At 30.7% G+C, this 13357-nt stretch overlaps 1 protein-coding gene across 1 annotated transcript in view; it reads left to right on the forward strand.

The window, feature by feature from the left end:
• The window catches only part of LOC139870739 (probable magnesium transporter NIPA6), a 103789-nt gene extending 92965 nt beyond the window's left edge, over positions 1 to 10824 (forward strand). The window contains exons 5-9 of the mRNA XM_071858522.1: positions 9853 to 9915; positions 10022 to 10149; positions 10255 to 10392; positions 10519 to 10610; positions 10701 to 10824. Of these exons, the coding sequence (XP_071714623.1) occupies positions 9853 to 9915; positions 10022 to 10149; positions 10255 to 10392; positions 10519 to 10610; positions 10701 to 10824 (545 nt within the window). The remainder of the gene's footprint in view (positions 1 to 9852; positions 9916 to 10021; positions 10150 to 10254; positions 10393 to 10518; positions 10611 to 10700) is intronic.
• Positions 10825 to 13357: the final 2533 nt, after the last annotated feature.

Below are 13357 nucleotides of genomic sequence, written 5' to 3' on the forward strand. Positions count from 1 at the left end.
ACCGCCCAAAGTCGACAAAAGAGCTACGCTGACATTAAAAGAAAAGATATAGAATTTGAAATTGGAGAGATGGTCATGCTTAAAGTTGCACCTTGGAAAGGCGTTGTTCGATTTGGTAAACGAGGGAAATTAAATCCAAGGTATATTGGACCATTCAAGATTATTGATCGTGTCGGACCAGTAGCTTACAGACTAGAGTTACCTCAACAACTCGCGGCTGTACATAACACTTTCCACGTCTCGAATTTGAAGAAATATTTTGCTAAAGAAGATCTCACTATTCCGTTAGATGAAATCCAAATCAACGAAAAACTCCAATTCATCGAAGAACCCGTCGAAATAATGGATCGTGAGGTTAAAAGACTTAAGCAAAACAAGATACCAATTGTTAAGGTTCGATGGAATGCTCGTAGAGGACCCGAGTTCACCTGGGAGCGTGAAGATCAGATGAAGAAGAAATACCCGCATCTATTTCCAGAAGATTCGTCAACACCTTCAACAGCTTAAAATTTCGGGACGAAATTTATTTAACGGGTAGGTACTGTAGTGACCCGAACTTTTCCATGTTTATATATATTAATTGAGATTGATATTTACATGATTAAATGTTTCCAACATGTTAAGCAATCAAACTTGTTAAGACTTGATTAATTGAAATAGGTTTCATATAGACAATTGACCACCCAAGTTGACCGGTGATTCACGAACGTTAAAACTTGTAAAAAAACTATATGATGACATATATATGGTTATATATATAGTTAACATGATATTATGATAAGTAAACATATCATTAATTATATTAACAATGAACTACATATGTAAAAACAAGACTACTAACTTAATGATTTTGAAACGAGACATATATGTAACGTTTATCGTTGTAACGACATTTAATGTATATATATCATATTAAGAGATATTCGTACATCATAATATCATGATAATATAATAATTTAAAATCTCTTTTGTTATTATAAACATTGGGTTAACAACATTTAACAAGATCGTTAACCTAAAGGTTTCAAAACAACACTTACATGTAACGACTAACGATGACTTAACGACTCAGTTAAAATGTATATACATGTAGTGTTTTAATATGTATTTATACACTTTTGAAAGACTTCAATACACTTATCAAAATACTTCTACTTAACAAAAATGCTTACAATTACATTCTCGTTCAGTTTCATCAACAATTCTACTCGTATGCACCCGTATTCGTACTCGTACAATACACAGCTTTTAGATGTATGTACTATTGGTATATACACTCCAATGATCAGCTCTTAGCAGCCCATGTGAGTCACCTAACACATGTGGGAACCATCATTTGGCAACTAGCATGAAATATCTCATAAGATTACAAAAATATGAGTAATCATTCATGACTTATTTACATGAAAACAAAATTACATATCCTTTATATCTAATCCATACACCAACGACCAAAAACACCTACAAACACTTTCATTCTTCAATTTTCTTCATCTAATTGAACTCTCTCAAGTTCTATCTTCAAGTTCTAAGTGTTCTTCATAAATTCCAAAAGTTCTAGTTTCATAAAATCAAGAATACTTTCAAGTTTGCTAGCTCACTTCCAATCTTGTAAGGTGATCATCCAACCTCAAGAAATCTTTGTTTCTTACAGTAGGTTATCATTCTAATACAAGGTAATAATCATATTCAAACTTTGGTTCAATTTCTATAACTATAACAATCTTATTTCAAGTGATGATCTTACTTGAACTTGTTTTCGTGTCATGATTTTGCTTCAAGAACTTTGAGCCATCTAAGGATCCATTGAAGCTAGATCCATTTTTCTCTTTTCCAGTAGGTTCATCCAAGGAACTTAAGGTAGTAATGATGTTCATAACATCATTCGATTCATACATATAAAACTATCTTATTCGAAGGTTTAAACTTGTAATCACTAGAACATAGTTTAGTTAATTCTAAACTTGTTCGCAAACAAAAGTTAATCCTTCTAACTTGACTTTTAAAATCAACTAAACACATGTTCTATATCTATATGATATGCTAACTTAATGATTTAAAACCTGGAAACACGAAAAACACCGTAAAACCGGATTTACGCCGTCGTAGTAACACCGCGGGCTGTTTTGGGTTAGTTAATTAAAAACTATGATAAACTTTGATTTAAAAGTTGTTATTCTGAGAAAATGATTTTTATTATGAACATGAAACTATATCCAAAAATTATGGTTAAACTCAAAGTGGAAGTATGTTTTCTAAAATGGTCATCTAGACGTCGTTCTTTCGACTGAAATGACTACCTTTACAAAAACGACTTGTAACTTATTTTTCCGACTAGAAACCTATACTTTTTTTGTTTAGATTCATAAAATAGAGTTCAATATGAAACCATAGCAATTTGATTCACTCAAAACGGATTTAAAATGAAGAAGTTATGGGTAAAACAAGATTGGATAATTTTTCTCATTTTAGCTACGTGAAAATTGGTAACAAATCTATTCCAACCATAACTTAATCAACTTGTATTATATATTATGTAATCTTGAGATACCATAGACACGTATACAATGTTTCGACCTATCATGTCGACACATCTATATATATTTCGGAACAACCATAGACACTCTATATGTGAATGTTGGAGTTAGCTATACAGGGTTGAGGTTGATTCCAAAATATATATAGTTTGAGTTGTGATCAATACTGAGATACGTATACACTGGGTCGTGGATTGATTCAAGATAATATTTATTGATTTATTTCTGTACATCTAACTGTGGACAACTAGTTGTAGGTTACTAACGAGGACAGCTGACTTAATAAACTTAAAACATCAAAATATATTAAAAGTGTTGTAAATATATTTTGAACATACTTTGATATATATGTATATATTGTTATAGGTTCGTGAATCAACCAGTGGCCAAGTCTTACTTCCCGACGAAGTAAAAATTTGTGAAAGTGAGTTATAGTCCCACTTTTAAAATCTAATATTTTTGGGATGAGAATACATGCAGGTTTTATAAATGATTTACAAAATAGACACAAGTACGTGAAACTACATTCTATGGTTGAATTATCGAAATCGAATATGCCCCTTTTTATTAAGTCTGGTAATCTAAGAATTAGGGAACAGACACCCTAATTGACGCGAATCCTAAAGATAGATCTATTGGGCCTAACAAACCCCATCCAAAATACCGGATGCTTTAGTACTTCGAAATTTATATCATATCCGAAGGGTGTCCCGGAATGATGGGGATATTCTTATATATGCATCTTGTTATTGTCGGTTACCAGGTGTTCACCATATGAATGATTTTTATCTCTATGTATGGGATATGTATTGAAATATGAAATCTTGTGGTCTATTGTTACGATTTGATATATATAGGTTAAACCTATAACTCACCAACATTTTTGTTGACGTTTTAAGCATGTTTATTCTCAGGTGATTATTAAGAGCTTCCGCTGTCGCATACTTAAATAAGGACAAGATTTGGAGTCCATGCTTGTATGATATTGTGTAAAAACTGCATTCAAGAAACTTATTTTGTTGTAACATATTTGTATTGTAAACCATTATGTAATGGTCGTGTGTAAACAGGATATTTTAGATTATCATTATTTGATAATCTACGTAAAGCTTTTTAAACCTTTATTGATGAAATAAAGGTTATGGTTTGTTTAAAAATGAATGCAGTCTTTGAAAAACGTCTCATATAGAGGTCAAAACCTCGCAACGAAATCAATTAATATGGAACGTTTTTAATCAATAAGAACGGGACATTTCATCAGCAACATCACCGGCACCAACAGTACCACCAACATCAATACCAGTACCACCAATAATCCAAGTTTCAACATTACACGCCTCAACATCTCATTATGTACGTCAAACATAATCATCGTTCTACGAATCATTCTATATCATTTATCTTCGTTCTACATGACGATTATGTAATTTCTAATATTTTAGAGATTATATATTCTAGTTCTAACGGTAAAGCAAATGAGATTAATATCATATTAACTCATTAAATCCATGATTACATCTGAAGAAAATATATATGTATATATGTTTTCATAAAGGTTGTAATTAAAAATTCTTTTGTACAAACTGTTAATGGCGAAAATATTTTAACGGGTAGGTAATACCCGAGGAATATTTAGATTTCACATTAATAAGTTACGCTGTACATTCTTCGAATCTGATTCAACAGTCATCTACTATCCTACTCACATCCACAGATATACGAATCCGTTCACCACAGAATAACCATTTTCATTCGATTTCATATTTGGATTTTGACTTATCAGAATCCAACAAGTGGCATAATGAAGAAAACATTGGACAAAAATAAAATTTGTTAGAAACAAACAAATTAACTATGAGAAATTTTGTTAAGAATCTACGCTAACAAAATCCTAGCTAACTGTTCCTAGCTAACTGATTATTATATTTTATTTATCGCAATTTATTTATCGTAATTCTCGTAATTTTATTTATTGTCATTTAATTTCTGTTATTTATTTTACGCACTTTATTTATCGTCATTTAAATACTGTTATTTACGCATTTTAAATATCGGGACACGTATACAAGGTTTTGACATATCATATCGACGCATCTATATATATTATTTGGAATAACCATAGACACTCTATATGCAGTAATGATAGAGTTAGCTATACAGGGCTGAGGTTGATTCTAAAATAATATATATACTTTGAGTTGTGATCGAGTCTGAGACATGTATACGGTCACGATACGTATTAATTAATTTGAATATTATATATTAAACTATATATGAATTATTGAATTACAAACTGTGGACTACTAACTGTGGACTACCAACATTGGACAATTAAAATGAATTAAAATATTGATTATAACATATGAAACTAAACAATTCTTCAAGTTTGCCACTTGATTTCATCTTAAACCTCATTTGTATCTCGACGATTACAATCTGCGTTCAAACCTTTCATGATTATTGAAAACACCTCAATCGAGAGGATGAACCAACTGCACTTCATCTACGGAAGGAAAGATTGATGCATATAGTAATGCATCTGGAAACACTCAGAACCTGAGTAAACGTATCTGTGCTAGCTCTTTTGGCATTGCTATTACCAAAAATAACTTTTCAAATTAGCCAATTTTGTCACAGCTCCAACAAATTAGCTTCAATTTTTCATTCGAATAAACCTTATTATAAAGATTACCCCTTCATCATCGTTACCAGAGAACCGTTTATATTCCACCATATTACCAGCAGACGTACCAGCAACCTCGTTGCTCCTTGGCTTAAATCTCTCCGACAAATCACTATATTTATCTATTGAAGTCTTATCATGAACTCATCGGCATCTTGTAACGATAATTACCATACCAAATACCGGGAGGCATCGATCTAAAATCTCGAATATCTCAGCGATTCTACAACAACGATTATATATATATATATATATATATATATATATATATATATATATATATATATATATATATATATATATATATATATATATATATATATATATATATATATATATAAATTCTATCTCCTGGATTTATGAACTTCAATTCTGAATTTCTGAAAAGCGCTTTAGCATATGAATCAGTTTTATAAGTTTTGAAAAAGCTGATGAAGCAGTGAAAACTGAAGACCGCCTTAACAGTCAAAAGTTTAATGATAAAGAATGGAGTGATGGAAACACTCAATGGAAAATTTGTACTAGAAAACGAATTGAGCAAACCATGAAGGAGACTCTGAACAAATCACAAGGACTAAACTCGTACATAAAGAATCTTGATGATTCTGTTTCTGATGAAATCATCAACGAATACCTTGCTCCTTGATCGCTCTAAATCATCGTGAATGAATTTCTTCATCACAATTTGATTTTAAAATTCTAAGATATTATTATATCTTTCATTGTTAATATTCTCAATGTTTCTGAAGATATCTTCATAAATATTCTTGTCCGATATTATTTATTTTCTCGCGTTATCAAAGAAACTGCATAGTTTCTATATTTTCTGTAAACCTTCGAGTTTAAAATATGAATGTTTTTGAAGTAGTGTTGGGAACTGAAGCATGAGTTAGTCTAATATAATGACACTTGATCAACGTGATTATATTACAGTAAGTCATGCCGAGTTTCTCATGAAACGTGATGATTCACAGACCATAACGTCATTATGTGCCATATTACACGACTCTTACATTCTAATTAATCTCTGAACATATCGAGAACATATCTTTCTGATAGTTCTATCTTTTCTCTTGAATTCTGGTAATTTAACAAATCAAGATCGTGCTATTACAATCTCTCTTAGAACGTTAGCTATGTTCACTTCGAAACTTCATACCTACGAATTCTGAACTATTATTCGCTTGACTTAAAGTCAGGAAGAGAAAACAAAAGAATGGAACTCCAAAAGATAGAGGAAACGAAGGGAGTAGATTTATAGTAAGTATCAGATAGAGCAATCGAGACAGATCATCGCATTTAACCAAAGAGGATCCTAATATCCTTAAATCCCGAAGAATCCGATCTTATAGATTTCGAAGATTTTTCTTTAATCCCTTGAATTCCAGAATTCAACCAAGACAACTTCAAAAATTAAGACGCACCTTATTTTCTAAATTCAACCCTGACTACGTTAAAAGCTAAGACGAATCTCTATTTCATCATTTCACTCTTTTGTAATAGCTTCACTCGTACTTTTCAAATAATCGAATTATTTTATCCTTATTACTCAATGGTAATAAAACTTTATTTATCAGCTCATATGACTCATGAAAACATACTTATTATCAGCCATGACCATCTCAATCAAATTTTAGGACGAAATTTCTTTAACGGGTAGGTACTGTGACGACCCGGAAATTTCCGACCAAATTCAAATTTAAACTTAATCTTTATATAGTTTCGACATGATAAGCAAAGTCTATAATGTTGAGTCTCGAATATTTTGGAACTATGTTTATGTATTCAATTACCCTTCGACCATTACCGACGATTCACGAACAATTAGTTACGAATAAATATATATAGATATATAAATAAGTGTGTATATATATATATATATATATATATATATATATATATATATATATATATATATATATATATATATATATATATATAAGTATATATATATATATATATATATATATATATATAAACAAAAGTATATATAATAATTTGAAATAATAAAATACAATTTAATCAATTGAAATAAAAAATATATATAAACTAATGAACAGAATAATTAAGTTGCTATGAATATATATACTTATGAAATCTATATATAAGTAATGGTATATATATAGTAATATATATATATATATATAATTTATAAATATTCAATATTTGATAAAAAAATATTATATAATATATATATATATCATCAAATTAATTACAAGTTTAATAAATAGTTGTTATACTAATATTATTATTATTACTTCCATTAATATTATTAACATTAATATTAATATCACTACTTGTTAAACTATTATTTTCAATATATTATATAGATATGAAAATTAATACATGTAAGGTGTTATAATTATTAATATTATTGTTATCATTATTAATAGCATTGTTATTATAATTAATAGTAAAATTTAATTAGTATTATGATTATTATCTTTATAAGTATTATTATTATCATAAATTATACAATTAGTATTATTATCATGAATAAAATTATTATTATCAGTTTTATAGTTAATATCATATTTATTATTTATTAATATTATAAATACTATAAAAAATTATTATTATTAGTATTATTATTATAATTATCATTAATAATACTATTATTATTAATTACACTAAAAATTATTATTATTATGACTTATTATTATTATTACTCTTATTAATATTATTATTATTAATATTATTATTAATATTATTATTATTATTATTATTTGTAATATAATTATAATTATTAATTAATAATAATAAATATATAAAATCAGGAATATAGGATCAGATTCAGTTCGCATATACATCAGCTGTAGTGATTTTTGTTTTTTTCTGTAAAAGTAATTAAATCAAATCCAAACACAGATATAATACAAATTCAGTTTAGGGTCGTTATCTCCTTTGTATTTTTTTATATTTTTTTTTATCTGTTTCTTCGTGGATTGATTCTAACTGTCGCCAATTTGTTACAAGTCCTTCTCAACCACAATTAAAAAAACAGCTATATTACGTTATATATATCTTACTCTACGTTGTGTAATGGAATTAAAACTGAAAATAAAAAATAAAGCTCGATATATATGCTCTGTTCTTCAACTTTTGAGTCAAGTTTTAAATCCGAATAAATTTTCAAAATGTGTTAATGCCAAGTTGTTAGAAATCTTTCACTCAAACTTTCTGCAAAATATCAAATTCCAATTCATCTTAACGAACTCGAATTTTCGAGTCAAAGTTTCAAAATCAAAAAGTCAACATTTCTTCTTCAGCCAAATTCGAATTCTCTGTTTTGATTTGAGTTAAATTGATGGTTCCTATGGTTTTTAGGAGTGATTTTAAATACAATTTGTGTTATAACCTCTGTCTAAAACGTTCTCAAAAGCGAAATCATTATTTTTTTTGTTATATAGCCGCGACACAGCGTCACTCTTTATTTTTATTTATAAATTTTTTTATCCAATTAATTACAAATAAATGATTCTGTTTCGATTTTTAAAACCTATATTTAACTTGGTAACTCAATCTTTGGTTGTGGAATTGATTTGGTTCGTATGAGCTTTTGAAAAAGGAAGAGGACATAGAACAAAACAAGTTATGGGTTAAATAAAAATGGGTTGGTTATTATTCCAGAAAAACAAAGATGGCTTTATGGTTAGCGTGTTGGGTTAGTGAACGGGAGGTCACGGGTTCGAGCTCGGCGCGTGGGCAGCTTTATTCTTTTTAGAAAATCTTTGTGAGGTTCGTGAATCCGAGGCCAACCCTGCATTGTTTAGTATCGTCGTATGAATATTTTTACTACAAAATATTGTATCGTGAGTTTCATTACTCCCTTTTTAAATACTTTTGCAATATATATTTTTGGGACTGAGAATACATGCACTTTTATAAATGTTTTACGAAATAGACACAAGTAATCGAAACTACATTATATGGTTGAATGGATCGAAGCCAAATATGCCCCTTTTAGCCTGGTAATCTAAGAATTAGGGAACAGACCCCCTAATTGACGCGAATCCTAAAGATAGATCTATCGGGCCCAACGAGCCCCATCCAAAGTACCGGATGCTTTAGTACTTCGAAATTTTATCATGTCCGAAGGATGTCCCAGAATGATGGGGATATTCTATATGCATCTAGTTAATGTCGATTATCAGGTGTTCAATCCATATGAATGATTTTTATGCAGATTGTTGTTATGCATGCATGTTGTTTATGAGAAATGGAAATATGAAAATCTTGTGGTCTATTAAAATAATGGAAATAATTGTTTACAATAAACTAATGGACTCACCAACCTTTTGGTTGACACTTTTAAGCATGTTTATTCTCAGGTATGAAAGAAATCTTCCGCTGTGCATTTGCTCATTTTAGAGATATTACTTGGAGTCATTCATGACATATTTCAAAAGATATTGCATTCGAGTCATTGAGTTCATCAAGATTATTATTAAGTCAATTATAGTTGGATATATTATGAAATGGTATGCATGCCGTCAACTTTCGATGAAATGAAAGTTTGTCTTTTAAAAACGAATGTAATGTTTGTAAAATGTATCATATAGAGGTCAAGTACCTCGCGATGTAACCAAATGTAATGTATTCGTCCAGATGGATTAGGACGGGTCGTTAAACATGCACCTGGTGAACATTGCGTAAGTTCAGTTGAAGAAATATGGGATTTAGCAACACAACCAGGTTAGCTTGATTTATCACACTCATTACTCATTTCTTGATTTTGATTTTTATTGTTTATATAGTATAATGTACACTAATTCTGGATTTTACGGGGTTTGTGTCTCAGCGTTTCTTTTGTATACATCTACTGCAATAGCTGTGGTATTAGTATTGGTGTTGTACTATGAACCCTTATATGGGTTGACTAATATGATGGTGTATATCGGTGTATGTTTGATAAATGGTTCATTAACGGTTAGTGTTTTTTTAGCTGTTTATGTATATGTTTCGTTAGTATCAACCTTTACATTGTTTGACTATACGCGCAACTGGATTATTTTTTTATAAAATCTTTTGCAGGTTATGAGTGTAAAAGCTATAGGTATTGCTATAAAACTTATATTAGAGGGTTCTAGCCAGGTGGCACGATACCAAACATGGATATTTGTAACGGTAGCAGTTACATGTATAATCATCCAATTGAATTACTTAAATAAGGTCGGTACCTATAATATTACTTCCTTCATTTTCATTTTGAGTATTTGTTTGTCCATCGGGCCCACCACGTGGGCCCTAGTATTGTCTAATGTGTTATGAAATCATGTCATTATGAATTTTGACCAGGCTTTGGACACGTTCAACACTGCAGTTGTTTCACCGATTTATTATGCCATGTTTACATCTTTCACAATTCTCGCTAGTGCAATCATGTTCAAGGTATATATATCTATTGCATCTTGCAAACATTGAAGGTTTTTTTTTTTTGACTTATCAACTATGTTGGAACTCATTTTTTCCCGTTATGTAGGTTGGTCCGGCCAAAGTGCTAGCACGATTATTTCTATTATTTGCGGGTTCATGATTGTTCTATCGGGTACCATGATATTGCACAGTACAAGAGATCCCGATCCATCGCCTGTTTCATGGTAGTGTTTTTATCTACAAATTAAAATATACGACATTCACCTTATTTTGCTAAATATGGAGTGCAACGTTATTATAGAATCGTAGAAGATAGCTTTAAAAAAGTCAAACATAACAAAGGCGTGATTCGGAAGTAACCAAAAAACCTTTGTACATTTTTTATAGTAATATGTCACCTAGGAACTTTGTTACCTTTAAACAATACTGTATAGAGTGTAAATATAAACCTCCATATAATTTTCTTTTGTAAATGTGTACTGATGCTACTGTATAACTATCGTAATCGCATAGAATTATCATTCGATGTGTAGTCAATAACCATCGTAGTCGCATACAATTGTCAGCAGCGAAGTGCGCACCCCTCAATCTTGTTATTATTCGTATTTACTATTTAACATCCCATTTTTGATCGTTTTATGTCATTTAGCATGTTGTTTTGTATAGGTTTTGTAATATGTTTAGTGATTTTTAAGTAAATATTTCGGTAGCTTGGATGAAAAATTGGTTATTTGGTGATAGTAATGATACGCATATACGCATACTTCGCACATATAGATCACATGTGGCCTGCATGTGTCCAACATTGCATAATTAACAGATTATTAAGGAAAGGCTTGAATGTCTTACCCAGGGCCGGTCCTGAGAATTTGAGTGCCGTGAGCGAAATGGAAAAAAAGGATCAGCGAGGTTCGGTCCCGAAAATTTGAGTACATAGAATGAGATGAAAAAGAGGCCTTTAGTCGCTAACAAATAATATAAGCTATTAAAAAACGACAACTAGCGTCATATCAATAAATATAAAGAGATACGGATATTTTTTTTTATCATAATTAATTGTAATGTTTGAATATGGGTCAATGTGTTGATAGTTTTCATTTGTGAAAATTGCCATGATTGGGTAAACTGTTTAAAATGGGCAAAATTTGGTAGAGGCTGAAATGGAGTGACCCGAAACTTGTTGTCTCTTAATACTATATCTATAAATAATGGTATGTTGTGTTTATATAAAAGTTACTTTTGATAGCAATAATCTAAATGTGATATTATCTATGTAGGATGTTTTTCCTGGGAACACACTATTTGGGCGTTAACTCAATAACTTTAACCTACTAATTTAGTCCGTTTAACCCGTAGACCTAGAGTTGCTGTAATCATACATCTATTAGTAAACAAGTCCATAAATAGCCACGTTGAATTTTATAAGAATGTGGTGTGGGCAGTCCACGTGTTTAACGGTTTTCCACATGTACTTTGTGTCATCGGTTAGAGAGAGGTCATGTGTTCGATTATTAGGGATGACATAAATTTCTTTAAAACAGTTGAAAACCAATAATGGTGGTATATATTAACCTATAGGGAGGTTTTACCAGATTCGTTCACGGACCTCTACCCAGGAACACTGCCCGAATGGATGTGTTCCCGGGTAACGTCGATCGGGTTCGGGTTTCCGTCGAACGTGTATTATACGTGCAATTGATGAGGGTCGTTGAAATAAATGATCTACTAATGCAAAAAAATCGCCGTTAAAAAAAGACTCAAGTTGGAAATCTAAGCTTATTATCGGTGGGTGATATTTACAAAATAGCCTATAAAATCAAAAGCTTTGGGTTTTAATCTAAATCAATAAAATTGGGGCTGATTTTCTTAAGCCTCATATTTGACTTGGGTTTTGTAATTTGTGTATTTATTATAATTAAAATGTTGCGCCCTAATATCGTTGGGTTCTGAGCATGTGTACACTTTGATCCTCCTATGGGTTCGGCCTGGCCTTACCTAGGAAAACACTCGTGTAGCCTGACGGCTGTGATAGACAGCTAGCAAATTGTGTCGGGACCAAGCATGGTACGGGGATGTTTCCTTTGTCCTATTACATGCTCCCACTAATTCGTCGGTTTGTATTATTTAGCGTGTCGTTGATTATAGGTTTTGTAATATGTATAACAACCCTTAAATTTCCATACTTGAAATGATTATTTTACCCCTAGAGTTTCTGCTGGTCCCTTGAATAACAACAGGAGTATTGTAGATGGAGGGTGAATACAATTTTTTTAATTAAACAAGTAATGTATCCGTTAAGTTTATTCAAGCAGATAATTAAATAAGAGTCTTGGGTAATTTTCAACGTTATTCTTTTATTGATATGAATCTCAAAGAATCACAACTATTCAATGGCGGAATAAACAGTTGGTTGATACAGATTACACCTAAGTATAGCTAAAGAGGATAACTTAAAGTTATTACAAGTTTGGACTCTATTTAAATAAACACACACCACTAAGTATAACAATAGTGGATAGTTCTATTTATAGTAGTCCTATTATCCATGTAATTGATTTATTGTCCACTGGTAAATAGGATGTCTGAACTTGTGGAGACAACATCATCAGAGAGCGTGCTCTCTTTCTTTTCTTTTGGTAGCTATTTGTAGGAACACTCCAATTCGGTTTGGCACCACTATTTGAATAAATAAATAGAATGTTGCGTTCCTGTTAGAACCCCGAGAAAGGAGTAATATGAGTTTCCCTAGCCTTATGGAGGA

This window comes from Rutidosis leptorrhynchoides, chromosome 10 (assembly GCF_046630445.1).
Source record: "Rutidosis leptorrhynchoides isolate AG116_Rl617_1_P2 chromosome 10, CSIRO_AGI_Rlap_v1, whole genome shotgun sequence".
Classification (NCBI taxonomy): domain Eukaryota; kingdom Viridiplantae; phylum Streptophyta; class Magnoliopsida; order Asterales; family Asteraceae; genus Rutidosis; species Rutidosis leptorrhynchoides.